Consider the following 18,059-nt stretch of genomic DNA (forward strand, 5'->3'; position numbering starts at 1 on the left):
AAAAAGAAAGCATGCCTTCAGCTTGCAGTTCATATGTAGCTGAGGGCCACGATCACAGGAATTCGCTCAGAGGTCCTTTAGTTTATCCAGTATAAATAACATGACAGAAACATTAGCTCAATGGCATCAACCCAGAAGAATCCGACAGTTAGGAAATATTCAGTCATCCTGAAATACAAAAATAAAAAAATCTTTATTTTTTGTTCTTTTAGTCAGTCTTTCTTTTACAGAAAAGAAGTCTTCTTTTAAGAATCTTGAGATTTTCAGGTACAGTTTTTTTCCTCCACGAGGAAAACTAGAGCTGTCCCATTAGTCCTGTCAGTTCCTCTTTGCGTTGGATTTTAACCGCCGAGCCCTTCGTGTCCGCTTAGTTACTGTGGTGAAGCGAAACTCCTGCACTGGGTTCACCTTGCCCTTCGGCTGGCGTTTCATAAAGTGGACTTCCTGTTGTCGTTGCGTGGTCCGCGAGCCTTTCTTAGGCCGCCCTTTCCGATTGAATCCGAGGTACCATCCTTTGTACTTGGCAGAGACGAGAGCCGTGTAGTTGTTCTCCAGGAATTCCTCGATAAAGACACACTCCTGCTTCCTTCCATCAGGCTGAAAGAAAAAAGAACAAGAATGCAGAGGAAGTTATCATCTGACACTAATTATTAATATAGTAGTGTGGCCTTTGAATAGTCTACCTCATTTTCTCCTCTTTTTCAGTTTGGAGTGATTTTGTGTTGCAATCTAAGTTTTCCCGTCACATGGTTATAACGTACTCACAGATCAAAAAGGGTTTCAGTCACAGCTGAAAATACAATTGTTAATCAGCGGTGCTAGTTTCAGTCATTATGCAAATGTACTGTTTATAGGGTCGGGGAAACCTGCAGTCAACTGAGAGTGAAGAAGTCACTTGAATGAGTTTGGATGAGTTTCACCCACTGAAAAGGTTACGTTTAACAGAATCAACTTTTTGTGAGGTAAAAAAAAAGTTCTCCCTGTGATGTGAGAGTTAATGTTAGGTAAGCGTAAACATATTAACTGTTACTTGACTCATTCCCATTTTTACCACTAATGCACTCTCGCTAGTTGAGAAAATTGAACTCTTTAAATAATTGTAGAAAATCTTTTTATTTGAGCTTCCTTGCTGCTTAGAAAGGTTCTATATAAATTCCAAAGATAATACGGAAAAAAAACCTAACAGTTTCTCTAAAGCTCACATTTAGTTAATCTATACAAAACAAAACAAAGTGGTGCAGTGGCAGATAAAATTAAATATCTGGCTTTACAGAATATTATGGGACGGACAACTTTTTAGAGCAGTGACGTCTTGCAGTTGGATGGATTTCTTAGCTTGTAATTCAGTTATGCTAGCTATATCCCGTTGCATCTAGCTTTTATGCAAAGTTAAGCTAGCTATCTCCCAGCTCTATAGCATAGGTATACAAGTACACTACATATGGCTATGTATAGGATGACACACAGGAAGCTCTCACACCATATAACGTTCATAAAAGATGGTCTTAAAATTAAAGTCAGCCGAAGTGCCTTCAACCTGCATAATCTCTGTAGGCCAGGAGGGGGCACTCCTCTGGTTGCACCTCTCTGATTCTCATAGAATTCTCATAGAAGTCTACAGGAAATGGCTCTTGGCTCAACTCATTAACACTTTCTTGATAGGTTTAGAGTTAAAAATAGTAAAATATTGACAGACACAAAATCAATATATCACTGGGTTTCAGACAAATCAGAGGCCAGGAAAATGAACACTAACATGGCAAATTCTGGCATTTGGGTTAAAGACAGTTTAGAAATCTTGATGGGAACATAATTTAGTTCTAGCAGACGACCGCAGCGAGGGAAAACTTGAGTGAAATAATCCAGTCGCACCAATGCTAAGAACATGATTTATTAGAGAAACAGCACATGCGCTCTAAAAAATGTTACAGTTTCAAATGTTAGCTTTTTTCACACTGAAATGGTCATCTGCCGAGCCACATGCAGTCATCCTGCACTTGTGGCCACCTGGTGCGACTAAGTGATATAATTGCAATGGTATTCCTCCTAAGTGACTATTAGTCTCTCAATGCATTTTGGTGATTGCAGACTGTAATTGACTGATCGAGTGTCAAAGGAGTAGGCCGATTACGTAATGGAAGAATGGCTGTGAGTTATCAAAGAGGTTTTGTTAGGGTGTAGAAAAACAGCAGGAGAAAGCAGATCCTAGGCTGCGTTTGATTCAGCATGGATTAAGTGCACGCTTTAAAATATCAGTATTCATTGAATATTACCATAGTGAAAATCAAAATGTACTCACCATTCCAACTATTTTGCCCTTCTCATTCATGCAAATGTAATGTTCGCTCTCTTTTCCTTTTATTCGGACGTGGCTCCCAAAGGTTTCTGTCTCAACAATAAGGAGAGCTGCAAATGAAAAGAAAAGAAAAACACATCCAATTAATGCCATGTATATGTCTTGTAGCACACATACCTTAAGGAGTCAAACACATTTAGTTGATTCTGTAAGAATACAAGTTTTAATCATGGTTAACTTCTTTTGTTATTTTTTAGTTAAAGAAACACAAACAAAAGGACACAGTATTGTGATCATTAGCTAAATGATGATTTTCTTGACTAAATGCAGTTAAAATATTTCAATTCAAGTAGAACATTATTTAAAAATTCCTTGTATGATACACATCAGAAAAACAATGCCACTGTCACTTCAGTAGTCCACTTTAAAAACCTATCTCGGTAGCCTTTTTAGTTTTCCGTGCCCACTCCGCCACCCCAGTGTTAACCCCTGCGAGGTCACCTTTGTCTCTGCTCACCCTCTGACCAGTAAAGAGATCTGCCAAACATTTGTGGAGCGGTTATGTGCCCCTCCAGATTAGGTTTCAAGTTCCCTTTAGTCTGTGCTCACTCAATCAAAAAGTTAAGATGATCCATTTGTTTAACACACAGAGCCATTCAGTAGCACTCAAGGGAGGAGAGAAAGAATAGTCGAAGGGGACGGGATAGGCTCGGGGGCAGAAATAACTCTCCACCCCCCCTAAATCCAACCTTGGGAGAAAAGTGGTAGGTAATCTGTCTTAAAGGTGAGGGAAGAAATAGTTATTCATTCTTCATTTGCAAAAGATTTGTTTGTACGTCTTACTTGGGATCTAAAGAATAGCACATCGGACTTGGTTTTATCGTCGAATAGATATGCAGGGACATCCTTAAAAAAGAAAAGACAGCCCAACAACATTGGTTTTCACACAAATAAAATAATATTCTGAAAGAAACTACTGCCATGAATGCAAATTTAGGAAATCTTTAACCACACCTTGGCCTTTTCATTGTGAGCTACTTTTACAAAAAGACCCAAAAATTCAACCTCAGTTATGCTGGAGACTGAGAACATCAGATAAAACAATATTTCCCTCCTTACTGTAAGTTGTTCTTTGTCTGTGACCCAGTTCCAACCCCTATCTTGAGTTTTTCTGGGAAAACACTAATGGTTTGATCTTTATAAAAGAAGAGTTTGGCAGCTTAAGGCATCAATAAACGTAATTAGATCCTTGAGTCATAGTTACAGTGAAATGCAAACACTTGGAGGAATCTCACTGTTGTCAATACCTCTAACAAGTGGCACTGAGTTGACAAAGGAGGGAATGTGGTGCTTTTATTTACACTGTAAGCACTTGAATACCCCTAATCTCCATAATCCACAACCTTAAAAATTGCTGAATGTATGAACCGGGTGCTTCAATAATCTCACAGCAGCCTTGTGAGTGTAGGACTCCTCAATGCTTCCCAGTTTTTTATGGATAAACAAAAAAAGGTCTAAAACATGAAAAGGGTGTATTTTATTTAACGGAGCAGAAGTCAGAAGATCAAAAGAAAATGAAAAAATATGACAAAAGTTACAGACAAACTTGCCAAACGTCTACTTTCTAAAGTTAAAGAGACACACAGGCAGAACTGTGAGCCATGAACCCCTTCGCTTCTGAGGTATGCTGCACTTTTTCTGCCTTGCTTCCATATAAATAATACAGGTTGCTGCCATATTTTGACCTCAGCAAAAGGCCACCTGTTCAAAAAGCTGCAAAAGTCAGCATTAATCAAAGATTGCAGCTTTTATCAATTTAAAAGCCTTTGCAATGACCCGCCATCACTCTTGGCAGACATCACTTACAATGGACTGTTCTGGAAAATGACTGGTCTGGTCTCCTAAAAGTAATGAATACGCTACATTAATACCTAAGAAGATTTATAATACCAGTGATGTTAACTGGAGAGATACCTACTTAGGAGTATATTAGCAATATATTATATTTCTTCAGCAGCGTATTTTGGTCCCTGTATGTGAAGCTGCAGACACTATGCATGAATTAGAGTAAGGAGAGTTATCTCACTGAGCATTATTGCTGCAAAGGAGTTCACAGGTGCCAGGTACTGCAGCTGGATGGGGAGGAGGAGGTGGGGGGGATGGGAGGAGGGGTGGAGGGTGGAATTGGCAAAGCCTCATGGGAAAAATTGGATCTGCTTCCACTCAAGCTCTAACAAGCAGTGAGGAAACTTCGCCTCGGCGCATCTGTGACTGAACACACTCACTCAAAGGCATTCAAGACCAGCAATTTTAGAGCCGTGAGTCAGCTGTTATGAGCAAAATATCTGCAGGGAAGCACAACATAAGCCCCACTGCTTTGCGTTTGGACTACTACTTCAAAAGGGTGCTATACTGACCATCGATTTAGTCATTCGCCATACTCGTTTTAAACCAAAATAGCAAAGTGCACGTGAAAAAAAAAGAAAAAAGAAAGAAAGAAAAGACAGAGAACACTTTAAAAAGATGATAAAAGCCTAAGATTTATCTGAAATACTACTAATTACATAACAACAATGATAATTACTGGGTCAATCTGCCAAACGTATTTTGACATCTTCAGACTTAATGCTTAACATTTTCAGGTGAGCACTTTTACACTGCTTGGCTGAACAAAACTCTCCTGGCTTTCCGAAACCGTGTATATAAATTTGATTTCTTGTAATGCAAATGTGAGATTTCCCCAGTTTGCATGATGGAAGTTCACAGTAACCAAGTTGAGACTGAATCCTTAGAGGGCAAAAAACTATATTTTACAACTCAGAAACCAAAAGAAAACAATATTTTTACCATCAGATACCAACAAGTCTTGGTCTGTATTAGACCCCCCCAAAAAGCATAACACTGCTGACATATGACTCCAACAGGATAAAAACAGACTTGCCCCAGATACCCAAATCCTGCAGTAAACATCAACAGCAAAGTCAGCAATTTCAGTATGTATTCATCCACCCCAACCTGTAGTTGGTGGCTTTGAAAAGTCACCATCCTCTCTTGAGCCAGCCAAACACAGAGCACGGAAAACCACCGACAAACAATGAGTAGTAAACAGCCAAAGTGGCTGGTGGAGATAGAAAAGCTCTGGCTGGCAGGTAATTTCTCATCCTATTATAACAGCCTAGCTAAATGTCAAGTGAGATGCACAGGAGTTCTCCCATACCATACTTGCCCCCATCATCTCCATTGGCGTTGACTTTCTTTCCCAAGATCTGGACGTGTTTGCCAGTGGTTCTGCTGTAGAGTTGATAGATCCGGACTTGCTTCCGGCTCAGGTCATCTGGGTTTCTGGTGTGGTTTTCGATGTAAAACCTGAAATCAGCAGAGCGCTGCTGCGATTCCTGCACAGATGTGAGACAGGAGGAAACAGAGAGAGGGACAGTAGATGAAGAAACAGAGAGGAGGAGAGACAGATGGTGAGAGATCATCGTAGCACAGGTATTGATAGTAATGTGCACTGCTCATTTTATGGGCCTGGTGTAAAAAGAAAAAAAAAAAAATTGCCCCAGGGTTTTAAAAACTCATATAACAACCTGGAAATTGTGCTGTGGCTTTTTAGTGTTTTGCTCCTTGCTTTTAACTGACACATTTTATATGCAATGCATTTACAAGCTGCTAACTATGTTACGAGACATGTTAATGAAGTCACGGTTTGAGTAAAAATTGCACAGAGCAAGAGCAAACCATACAGTGAAAACTGAGTGTTGGTTTATATTGACAGAGTATATATTCTGTGCCCTGGGCAATACTGAGAAACCTGTATTCCATTTCCACAAGCAAGCAAGCCACTAGCAATTATACACCTGAAGCATCCAGACCTGTTGCACTATCATCAAACAAATATCTGCCTGCAGGCAAAGTAAAGTCCATAAATTAGGAAATGCAGCAGGCGGAGGACAAGATGGAAAGAGGCACCTCAAACCATAAAAGTTCTCTTGTGGGAGGAATTTTTGTAAAAATCGCATTGAAACCTGCTTCTCAAAACTCACTGGTCAGCTGTTTAGGAATAAATTTAGACTTGACATGAAAATAGAGGAAATTGCAGAATTCAGTGGCAGCTCAGTAAAACGACTGTGACTCAACACGTGGAAGAGGAAACGTATACTTTCAGAAGCCCTGGAATCTAAGTTCACGCCAAAATCCCATTTCCCCAGCTGTATGGTGTCGTAATTGCACAGTAATGGCTTTTTATGTGGCTGTTCTCAGGTGGCTAATTATATACACATTACATACCCCAAGTCCTTGTTATTCTAGTAAAATGACTGACATGTAGCAAACTTGATTGGAAATTATGGCCTCTACCGAACAAATCCTTAAAATCAGAGAGGAAAAAGTAAACAATTTCGCAAAACTGGGTGCAATTCTGAAGAGGCTTCCGACAACGCTCTGCTGAAACATGTCGTATGAGTCGTGCACCACGGATGTTGTCCACGAACATGGGTTCTACTGAAGAAGCCCGGCTTTACAGTTTAACCTCAATAAACCAAACTAAAAGACACGTTTGAGCACCAACTCATCTGTAAACATTTTAAATTGCCAAAAAGGTCATGAGGTGCAGATTAAGTAGCACTTCTTGGTCATGTTTCAAAGAGCCTTTGAAATATGAAAGATATGCTTGCTTGTTATGGCATATTTGGTCTACAACGGTGACATATCCTCTGTGTCTGTTGACATTTAGGAAACACGAATGATATTATTTTTGGCATCAGACAGTGTGGAAAATAAGACGCTGAAGATAATCAAATCAAATGTACTCGCTTACTCAAATTTGGCATGTGATGGCTTTTTTGTCTCTAGTCACAGATTGACTATCCCCCTATAAGAATATTCTATAGTATCTTTTCCCCAATTACTTCAAAGAAGTACACAACCTTCATGATACAATACAGAACAATGATGTTACACACTGCCCTAGAATATATTTCGATTTTTCTGCACATAACACAATATGAAATCAAAATAAATCACAAGAAGAACCCTCTGGAAAACTCTGAAAACTAAACATTCCCTGGTCTTCAATACTCACAATCCTAAACCCAACCTGGACCACCAGAGGCTTGTACTGCAAAGCAGATTTGGGGTTTGTTGGGGTCAATTCAGGTTTAACCGTGATTCTTCAGAGCTGCAGTGGTTGTTATCTTCGTACTAGGATACCACACCATGCTAACACATCTCGAACTCTTAACCTCCATCACAGCTTATGTTTTACTTAACATACTAATCCAAACAAAAAGACTTGTTTCTGGCTAATCAGTTCTTGTGAAAAATACTGTCAGTGTCAGACTTTGTCGAAGGTCCCATGGAGATGGGTGGATTTAGAGAGGGTCTCTTAGGAGGGTAAGAGTATTCCAGAAAAACCCTTTGCCGTTCCTTGACAAGAGATATAGATTATCAGAGATGAAACTGCTTATCTTTGTAAGCTGATTAAGGCACTGATTGAAGCCTTTGTTGATCTTACAAAGATGTAAGAGAGGAGTCTGCTTACTGGCTGGAAATATCCTTTTATATTTGCACATTAAAACTGACCAAACAAATGGAAATTCTAGAGAAAGAGTTGTCATTTTACATTTGTGAGTCGTGAAAGTTTCAGTGTCTGTTGTTCTACACAGTATGTGTCTTAAAAAAATGATAAATATCAACAGTTGAGTGGGTATTTCAGATACAGCAGTTAAAGAAACTGACGGGGAGAAAAGTGTCACCATTTCAGGTGAAGAAGTTAGTTAAATAGAGTCTTAGGGGCTGGATTACCAGTGACTAATGCATAACAGTGTAAAAGTAAGCATGTGTCCAATGGTTCCAGCAAACTTGCTTATCGTAGAATAAGTACAACAGTGTTTAAAAGCTGAACATTAACATCATCTGTTGTCAATGTTCTTTCTTAATATGAAACTCAAAGCTGAAGAACAAGAAAAAAAAATGAACGCACAACAAAACATAGCCTAACTGGGCTGCTGAGGGATTTATCCCAAATCTCCCCATCTCTAAACAAACATAAAGGTGTGTTTGGTAGACAGTTGCATTTCATGTCAAGGGAAAGGCAAGCCTAAGCACATGGCTGAGGTGAACGCTAGCGACAACAGCTTTTTTTTTTTTTTTTTTTTTAAATCACTCTGTCTCCTTTCTTCAAAGACAACACGAAAACGGATATGGTTGAAACTTCAAAAGTCTGGCACTCAGTTCCACTGAGGAAGTGAAGTTGTCGCAGTCATCTAAGATACACCTTGCTATCTGCTCCCCCCCCCCCACACACACACACACACATTCATACATACATACAGATGGGGTCACACACACTCACATACAGAAAAACATTCCGACAGACATTGGCAGTGTATTCAAAGTTAACTTCCAAGTGCGGTTGCTTCTTTTGTTTTACCTCATAAAGTCACAACCACAGCATGACATGCAAGAGCCATTAAGCCATACCGAGGAGCATTGAGAAGGAGTGGAGGATAAAGGCATGTCCCTGCATTTTTCTAAGATAAATGATTAGGCTGAAACCACTGAAGCCATGAACATCCTCTGTTTACCTGTAGCTATCATCTGACGAACTTTAAATCACAACAAGCATGAAGTTCACATTAAAAAAATAATAACCAAAAATGTTGGGTCAAGTGAAGAGGGGTCAACTTTTTTCATCAACTGTGTTTGTGCCATTTCTGTTGAAATAATCTGATTACACAGTTTTAAGATTGCAATTTCTAATTTCAGGTTGGTTTACATTTTGTCCCTAGGAAATTTACCTATTACTCTAAAAGCTGATGGTTTTCAGGTTGGGACAATGTGATCCTAGCAGCAGTAACTGTAACCAATAAAATATATTGTTTATAGTTTACAAACAAACACTCCTTTTATTCCTTATTCTTGGTATAGTTTTTATTTTTCAATTAAAAGAAAGAAAGAAATGTAGTAACTTTTAAAAGATGTAATTACATAAACACTAAAACGTTGCCAACTTTTTAAGAGCTGTTTGTTAAAAAACGGATGAGATACCGGTACCTTTTAAGGCAGGGTATCCTGTTTTTATTAAATGTCGTAGATCACAATAACACCGAGAAATTAATATGAAACAACTGTGTGTGCAATATTATGGTCGGACACGTCATACCAACAAACCCATCAGATAGTTTTATGAGAGAAGGAGTGTGCTGACTGCATCCTATGTGAATCACGGCGCGCAATCAATTAGCTGAGTGGGTGCCTGCAAATCATTACTGTTCAAAGTGAGACGCGCAACTAATAAAAGCTGAGCGCCAAAAGAGCCATCTGTTCAAAGAACAACTGTTAACCCCAGGGATCGCAATATTTTTTTACACAATTCTGCTGTAAAATATCGAAACTGCTACTTGAATGTCAAATTGCAAACATCGGGTTTTAATTAAGGTGTAGCCCGGATAATTGTACTGATTTGAATGAATAATGAACATTTTGAATATACATTAATTATGCATTACTGTAATACTCGTGACAAGTATTTAAATCACATAAATGATATTTCACGGGGTTTTTGTGGTTTACTGTGCGACTAAGTTTTTGTTTATTTTTTTGGTGTTGTTGTTGTTGTTGTTTTTTGTTTTTTTTTTACTGTGGCACGCAGTAGACCCAAAATTTGTCACTTTTTTCCTCATCATTCTAACCAATTAGTATTGAAATGAACAGAATTAAAGCACATGAATTTCCTGTCCTGCGTGGCAAAGACCGTCGTGAAATTAAACTATAACCGTGATATAATCAACAGTTACATCAAAAAGCTGCACAGGGACATACAAACACATACACACAAAAAGTAATAAAACATACCTGCAGTTGGAAATAGAACACCAGAAAATGTAAACACCTAAGTGGAGAGGAGAGAGAAGGGAAGACGGGAGTTAATCACACAGGCAATTACGTGAAAAATAAACGCTGCCTACCTGGATGACAGCAATCCAAAAATATGAAGCGTTTGGCGACTTCTATTGGTAAGAATGCATGAGTTTGTGTGCAAAAGCAAACGGAGAGGTGGAAGACTTACAGGTATATGAACCTCGAAGGCAGGAGAGACATCTTGACTTGCAGAAATACAGCTGAAATACACCTGCTTCCACTGATTTAGCCCCAGGAAAGGTTGGCGAAATCGCCCCCCTCTCTCGCTCCGTTTCGCTCCCCTGTGCGTATTTTACGCACACAGCTCCGGGGGTAAGTAGGAGACTGGATCCCAGTGTAAGGGCAGATGACGGGACACCAGCGGCAGAGTTACGGAGTGCAACATTGGGTGCTTCCTTGTTGGATGAAATTATCCAGAAGATTATTTCTTCTCTGCTCAGTCTCCTTCACTTCCCGAAAAAAAAAACCCGTCTCCGCAAGTCTGTGTCAAGAATGGAAGTCAGTATTCGACCTCTCCAAAACCTCTCTAAAAAGTATCCTTCAGTTTTGCGCACCAACAGCTAAGTTACCCCACAAACCGAAGGTTGTTGCTCCAGAGATCACATGCTTCTCATCTCCGTCCGTACCTGTGCTGGATTTCTACACCTTGCATGGATCATTTTACGCTACCAAGTGCAAGAGTAAAAAAAGAAAGTGGCGATAAATAAAAGAGCAGTCCACCAAAACGAAGTTGTTTAATATGGGAGGACAAACTTTCCCGAGCTCAATTTATATTTTTAAAAAAAAAGAAGTGCTGAGCAATCGCAGCGGTAGCAACAGGAGCGGATCCCTGGAGAGGTTCGGGAGCTGAGGATGGCGCAGCAGTGCCTGTCAGTGGTGTTTGTGCGTCTGCGGCTTGAGATTTGGGCACAGAGAGGCTTTTTTGTTGTTGGTGGGTGGAAACATGTCAGCGGTTAGCACCTGATAGGGTAATCTTGGAGAGACCATCATCTTGGAGAGGGGTTTTTTTGCTTGGTGGGCGAAGCGTTGCGCAAAGAACTTGAACACAGAGATTAGGTGCTTTTTTTTTTTTAAATTTAGTTTAGATTTGGACTTTTTTTTTATTAATTAATTTTGTTTTTTAGAACTTTTAGGACTGAATGTGTATTCTCACATAAACAAAGATAACCCAATCCGACAATCTAATATGCACTCTATGTATTTAATTGAAAAAAAAAACAAGTCGATTCAGTGGTTTTGTATTTATTATTATTATTATTATAATTGTTGTTAGCTGAAATTAGGCGTTCTAAGTGTTACAGAAACTATTTGTCCCTAAAGTTATTTGTGCGTTTTAAACAGCGAATGGTTTGTGTATTGGCCTGGCTCTCCCAGACAGCATTCAAATGCAGGTTGTCTCGAATTTTTTCAGTAATGTGCTATAACTTACCCTGAATTTAAATGAGAGAGAGGTGTGAATGTGGTTGGGAGTAGCTTACTTCAGAGCTGGTAGCAGTAAAGTGAGTCCATCTCTGCATGCTGCCTTAAAAAAAAGAGAAAACCTTTGTGGCTGGCCCTTATTGTCCCATTAAAACTGGGTCCTCGGGATTCTTCTCCCATTGATATTCAAAATGATTCTAAATGATCACATACATAACTCCCCATGCTGGGAATTTCAAAGGGTTCCCTGCAGCTAGTTCAGTGGGAATTGAAAATGAGTGTTTAACTAAGAACTCGAGCTTATAATTTCTGCTAGCAGAAAAAAGTCAGGAAAGTATCTATCACTTTAATTTAAAATATATTGTGTTTATGAGTTTTTAAAAGCCTGTATCTTTCCTGCAAGTGCATGGATAATGTGGGTTTATCCAGTGATTTATGGCTCTCTGCCTAACAAGACTCCTTGATCCTGTCAACCTCAGTGCACTGTACAAATCCCTTTAACACACCTGATGTACAATGTAATTTAAAGCATGACTAATTTAGTCTTGTCTGCCTTAGGGAGGGAAATCACCAAAAAATGAGCAAATAGTAATTATCCTAAAAGATAATTTGATTACTTCCTTAGAAATGAAGGGCTTTCAGATTGTGTGAGCAAACAATAGCTGCTGCTCATTGATTTCTCTGAAGGTCAAATGTAAATGCACCTGACAATTGATTTAAAGGCAGGATGATAAACAGCAATTATCACACTGAATGTGATACAGCCAGCATTGTGGAATCACTCATCGCCTCTTAAGCACATGTTTGCGACAAACCTCTCGGAGCATGACTGTAACTCCACAACTAAGGGGTGGGAGCAAGAGGCTTGGATGTGGCCACCTGTGAAGCACAAGAAGGAGAAAACCTTTCCTGGCTCTTGGAAAAAGGGAAGGCCCCCTTTTTTAGGGGACTTTTATCATTTCATCAGTGTTACAAGTATGGGAATAAGCAATGGCCACAAGCCAACTGTGTGATGGTTCTGCAATGCACTTGTCTGGTCTAGTAGTCACTTTGGCAGCTGACCAATTGCAGGAGTCAGCAGGTAATTCTAGAAACTTAAACTAATATATAGAACAAAAAAGTTCAAGTAAACCCAAATAAATATTTTGTTTTCCAATTCTGCCAAAAGTTGTACTTACGAAGTGGAATTTTTTATTTATTGAAGTTCCATGATTTGACTCCACTGGTCTTGCGATGCCTCATTTCAACACACAATTACCTTATCAACACTTTTATCTATTTCCACCTGTGGTTTTATGCAACTTTTGCACAAGGAGATTGAAGTGAAATGGTGCTAAAGGATGCAGACACAGAACAAGAACATATTGTGCTAAATGCGATGCAGTCTTAAAAATACATAATAATAATAATAAATAAATACATTTCCTACACAGTATTAGCAGTAGTTGAAATTAAAATGTTTGCTATCACATTCTGTATTTTTTTTACAATTTAGATTAACAATTTTTTTTTATCTACTTTTTTTGTACAAAATAAAAAAAAATTGCAATTCTAAGAAAGGTACCAATTGAAGCAAGTGGGAAAATACATTGATCACTGATAAAACTACTGACATGTGTAATTTATAACATTATCTCTATTATTCATGGGGATGTAACTTTAACACAGGAGCCAACTAAAAGTTGTTGCATATTAAGAAACCCCCTTCATGGTAATAGCAGTCTCTCATGGCAGTGGCCTCCCCCAGCAGGACAATGCAGGTCACCTTACTGCAATAACCGCTCAGGAACAGCCCGAGAAACGTGACAAAGACACTAAGATGTTGACCTAACCTCTAAATTTCACACTTCCCCAATCTGACTGAACATCTGCTCGATGAGACAAACTAACCAGAGCCACGGAGGCCCCACTACGAAACCCGTACGACCTGAAGGATCCACTGTCAGTGTCCCAGAGACAGACGCTTAACGGCAACCGTAGAGGTTATGTCAATGCTCCAACAGATCAGAGCTGCTTTGGTGGAACAAGGAAAAGCGTACACAACATCAGGAAGGTTTTTTTTTAATCACTGGATCCATGTGTGAATTTACCCTGAACCAAAAAAGTCAGTTAGAAGAGTTGGTGTACCTAAAAACAAAACAAAAACGTGTGCTGATGTGAAAAAGTAGGAAAAACAGAAAAGAGAAAAAAATCCTGATGAAACCATGAAAATCAATCAACGCAGGTTGACGCTGGAAAAGTGTAACAAGAGAGAGCTTTGTGAATGAGGAGAAAAGTTTCCGTCTAGTTCACGAGGTTTGGAAGAGGGATGAGTGGGGGGGGGGCAACCACTCAAGAGTTGGGATAAGGTTACCCACACAGATTAGCTGAAAAGAGAGAGGGAGTGAGAAAAAACAAGCAAGCAAGGTAAAGGTCTTAGTTTACCTGCCTTGCTGTGCTTGGCAACCAATGAAAGTGCTTTCAAGCCTGGTGCCTGAAATGAATGAATGAATCCACTGCAGCCAAATTTGTCAATGATATTTCAATTTTTATGAAAATGAAGAGAACTGTTTTAGCCAGGGGCTACAAAGTGGCGATGATGTTACTTAGACGACTCCCAGAGTCCTCCCAAGCCTTTGAATTTGAACCTCGCCGCTTCCGTGCAGTTATGCGTGTCTGTCTGCAGCAACGAGACTGTGGGAATGTCACCGAGGATATCTCATTGAAGCTGAAGGAGGAGGCATCTGAGGGCGGGCGAGCGCTCAGCAGTTCAAAGGAACCTAGCAGCCATTTAAGGCTTGATAAAAGAACTTGGCAGATCAGTAAGTGAAGCCCAATGTACTACATTAGTGTCAGGACCCCCTCCGCGTCCCTCCCACTTTGCACTTTCATCTCTGACACGGACATATTGACTTAAAGGAAAGGAGGGGTGCCCGGGACACGAAGGAGGGGTCAGTAGTTGTGGTGTGTGTCGAGGGGGTGCATGTGTCCCATTCAGTGCCCAAGGTGAAGCGATTGATGCCGAGGGGTGACCACTGACTCATATAAGCCACCCAGAAGCCTTTTTTAAACTAGAAGTCACAGGCCGACAAGCATGTGAGACCTAAATGGGACGGCCCCTTTCCTCTCATCTCCCTAAAACTCAGCCTCACCCCATTAGTGTATGCTGACCCTACCCCCGCCTCTGCACACACCCACGCGCACACACACAAACATCCTTTTTCACACTGGTGATCATGCCCCGCTGCTGGTTACCAAAAGTCCAATTGCTAACGTGGCTCCAGGTCATAAAGGGGTCGCGACACCTTGACATTGTGGAGGGTGACAGAGAAAGGAGCCAGAGGAGGGAGGGTTCAGAGAGCTCTACCTCTGAGACCTTTCAAGTATCACCTGAGGAAGAAGGAGAGGGGGGGAGGGACTGCTTTGGTAATTTGTCCCCCGTCACACGTTGTTTGCACGGACTCATTAAGGACCATTTAGGTTTTGCCTTGAAGAGAAGCTGCCCAAAAATTTGGGTGCAGGCCGTGGGAGGTAAGGGTTAAAAATGAAAGCATCGCTCTTCAACAAATTATCTCCACGCACTACATTACACGTCGAACATATTATCTTTTCCATTAGCTTTGGTCGTCTGTTTGACATTAATGATGATTTGCTCCAAAGCGATCCAGCGGGGAGTCTAAAGTTGTCCAAAAACATAAACACAAGTTTGGGCTTTTTTGTTGCTAGTTGCTAACATATGCTATAACCTTTTGTGACTACATGCATTTTGAAGACCTCACTAGACTATTCATGCCTGGATTAATTCTTTGGCTATTGCCTAGCAAAGACAAACTGCCAAAATGTGTCACAATCCTACAGTTGAATAACAATCAGCCGGCAGAATTCATGTGTTCTAAGTTTTTGGCCCGCATTTGACAGATAAATGTCAACTCCCTTGGACAAGCAAAGGTAATCAAAAAGTCGTGTTTCTGTTCGCAGACTTTTGTTGAACAATATGAGTGCTTTAATGACATAATAAGCCTTCAGAGCTGGGTGGACTAGTGGTGAAAGTTTGGGAAGTTAAATGATGTAAGTGTTTCTTGTCAGCTCTTTAATTTTTTTTTCCTCCCTGAATTGAACAGCCTCAAAATTGTTTTCTTGGATGGCCACAATTACCGAATTAAGGGGCTGCTTTGTTTGTAATGTGGCATAAAATTGCTTAGAGACTCGCAAACTGGCCAGGTTTGACTCATTCACACAAAATGTGTGGTTATTTGACAGCTACTAAAAACACTTAGGCCCCCTGCCGTGTTTAAACGAATCCTGAACCCTTGATGGATCACAATTTATAGATGCCATTAAAGAGACAAAGGCTCTAAGTAAATTAAAAATCTACTTTAGAACAGCTTTGAAAAGGTGATACTTTCTAATCAAATGGAAGCCCACCAAGAGTGTGACCTAAACTCGCCTTTATATTTTGATGAGGACTTTGGTTTTACCTCATTACCTTCAAGCTGGGAGGGTTAGGAGATGTACTCCTGAAACCTGTCAGACTAACATTTATCTGATTACTGTGTAGTGTAAAAAAGAAAAAAAAGGACTTGCTTGGGTGTAGCTGGTCCGCTCTGGTCTTATGCGGTCCTATAAGGTTCAAGGCCTTGTAGAAATAAACATAATTTTTAAATAATAATAATATTATATCTTTTTTTTTACAGTTAGAATTTTTTTTTTACATACTTAAAAAGGAAACCTGTTTTTAAAGCTGGACTCCATCGAAAAACAGTATCATGGAGCAACTTTTCACAACTGACAAGAGGGATAAAACCTGAAATAGATCAGTTTCCAGAATCCACCCAGACCACCTACAACGTTCTACTTGTATAATGCAAGTTTCTACAACTGAGAATATAATGGAGGAAATATATCATGCTTTCCCTCAAAATATTAGGAGAATACATGATTTGTTTAAAAATAATAATATTAAGAAAACATGTTTTCCAGTTTCTAGCACACAGGATTGCTGATAGTTTCGCTTTGTAGCTTGGAGGTAAAGCGTTACTGTTGTGTCATTGGTGAATCAACTTTAAAAATAAACGTCTTTGACATTTTAAAGCTGGTCTGTTTTCAAATGTGAGCTTCACTGGGAACAGTCCTCTGTTCCCAGTCATGAAAGAATCTTCAGGAGCTGAAGTGGAGTCTCTTCTTGTGCCGTCTCTGCGGTGCTAAGCTAGCCTGAACCTGCAGTTCCACTCATCCTAACCGCTGAGCCCAATCCATTCCCTTGTCTAGCACCTCTTCAGAGGCCGCTTGCCCCTTTGTTCTGACAATGCACAAACGACCATTCAAATAGGGCAACTCTGTAATCAGTGAAATACTAGCCTCTGGGCTTCTTAGAATAGGGAAAAAAACAGGCAAGGAGAGAGCAGAAAGAGTGAGAGAAAATCCATCCATGACCAATCAACTCTGTCTGGCTTTTTTAGCTGCAGATGTTATTTGAAAAGGGGAGCGGGGGGTACCCATTCCAGATGTAAAATGTACAAAAGGAAGGCAGGCTGGTACCTCCACCCACAGAGAAAAAGGCTGGACTCATCCACACCCAACCATTTTTGATATGGCTAAAGTCTGTGTTCTTGCCTACGCCATTTCCTTCAAGCAAATATGTGATGTGTTACATCATCTTGCACTGAAATGAAAGATAAAATATGACTGATGCAGTTTCACTGTCAACGCATGCTGAGATATCGCTGAACCATTCCTTGAAGTACTTCAGATGGATCCTTTCTACATCAATTATGCAGGTAAAAGTATAATTAAATCATAAGACGTTAGTTCCTAATTGCTCCGGTTTGCTTGTCTTGTTTAGTCCAAAGGTAACAAATATAAAACGTGCAAACATGCATTGTTGTTCCTTATATATTACATAAGTTGATGATCCAATTTATAGCTACTGTTGTACTATTAACATAGTGTTCTGCAGCATTGTGACTGCATGCAAGCTGCAAAATGACTGTTAAACTTGAACATGCAAATTTGTATACACTAATACTGTTTAAACGATGGCATTAAAATAAACTAAACAAGATACACGAGAGTAAAAGCATTTAGGTTTCGGGTTGGTACTCGGTTTTTATTATGTTCATAATTTGTCTTTGTGTCATGCAAGACAAATAAATACATTAGTAAAGTAAAAAAGAAAAAAAAGAAGTTAAACCAGTAAATCAAGTTAGTGCTGGTAAAAGTGTGTCGTAGGTCAAGAAATGCATTAGCTTAAACCGAATAAAGAATGGGGGGATTTAGTATCGCCACTTACAAGTCCTCCTTCCTCTGAACTTCTCTTGTGAAACCACTTTTCAAATTATAATCGCTTATAGCTTTGAAGCTACTCTCACCTGTGTATAGGAGGCCACACTGTTGAGTGAGTGCGTGGGTTTGAAGGTTTGTTGTGTGTTCCAGATTTCAGAGGCAC

At 39.8% G+C, this 18,059-nt stretch overlaps 1 protein-coding gene across 1 annotated transcript; it reads right to left on the minus strand.

Moving 5' to 3' along the window:
- Nucleotides 1-318: 318 nt before the first annotated feature.
- fgf24 (fibroblast growth factor 24) lies at nucleotides 319-10,396 on the minus strand. The gene is made up of 5 exons (XM_085366541.1): nucleotides 10,365-10,396; nucleotides 10,151-10,187; nucleotides 5,514-5,691; nucleotides 2,300-2,406; nucleotides 319-597 (listed from the first exon to the last, which is right to left on the minus strand). Exons 1-5 carry the CDS (start codon nucleotides 10,394-10,396, stop codon nucleotides 319-321), a joined length of 633 nt encoding a protein of 210 aa, XP_085222667.1.
- Between the last annotated feature and the right edge of the window lie 7,663 nt (nucleotides 10,397-18,059).

The sequence above is a fragment of the Diplotaxodon limnothrissa genome, linkage group LG2 (genome assembly GCF_057381915.1).
Source record: "Diplotaxodon limnothrissa isolate DT_005_m linkage group LG2, D_limnothrissa_male_GT1.1, whole genome shotgun sequence".
In the NCBI taxonomy this organism is placed as follows: Eukaryota; Metazoa; Chordata; class Actinopteri; order Cichliformes; family Cichlidae; genus Diplotaxodon; species Diplotaxodon limnothrissa.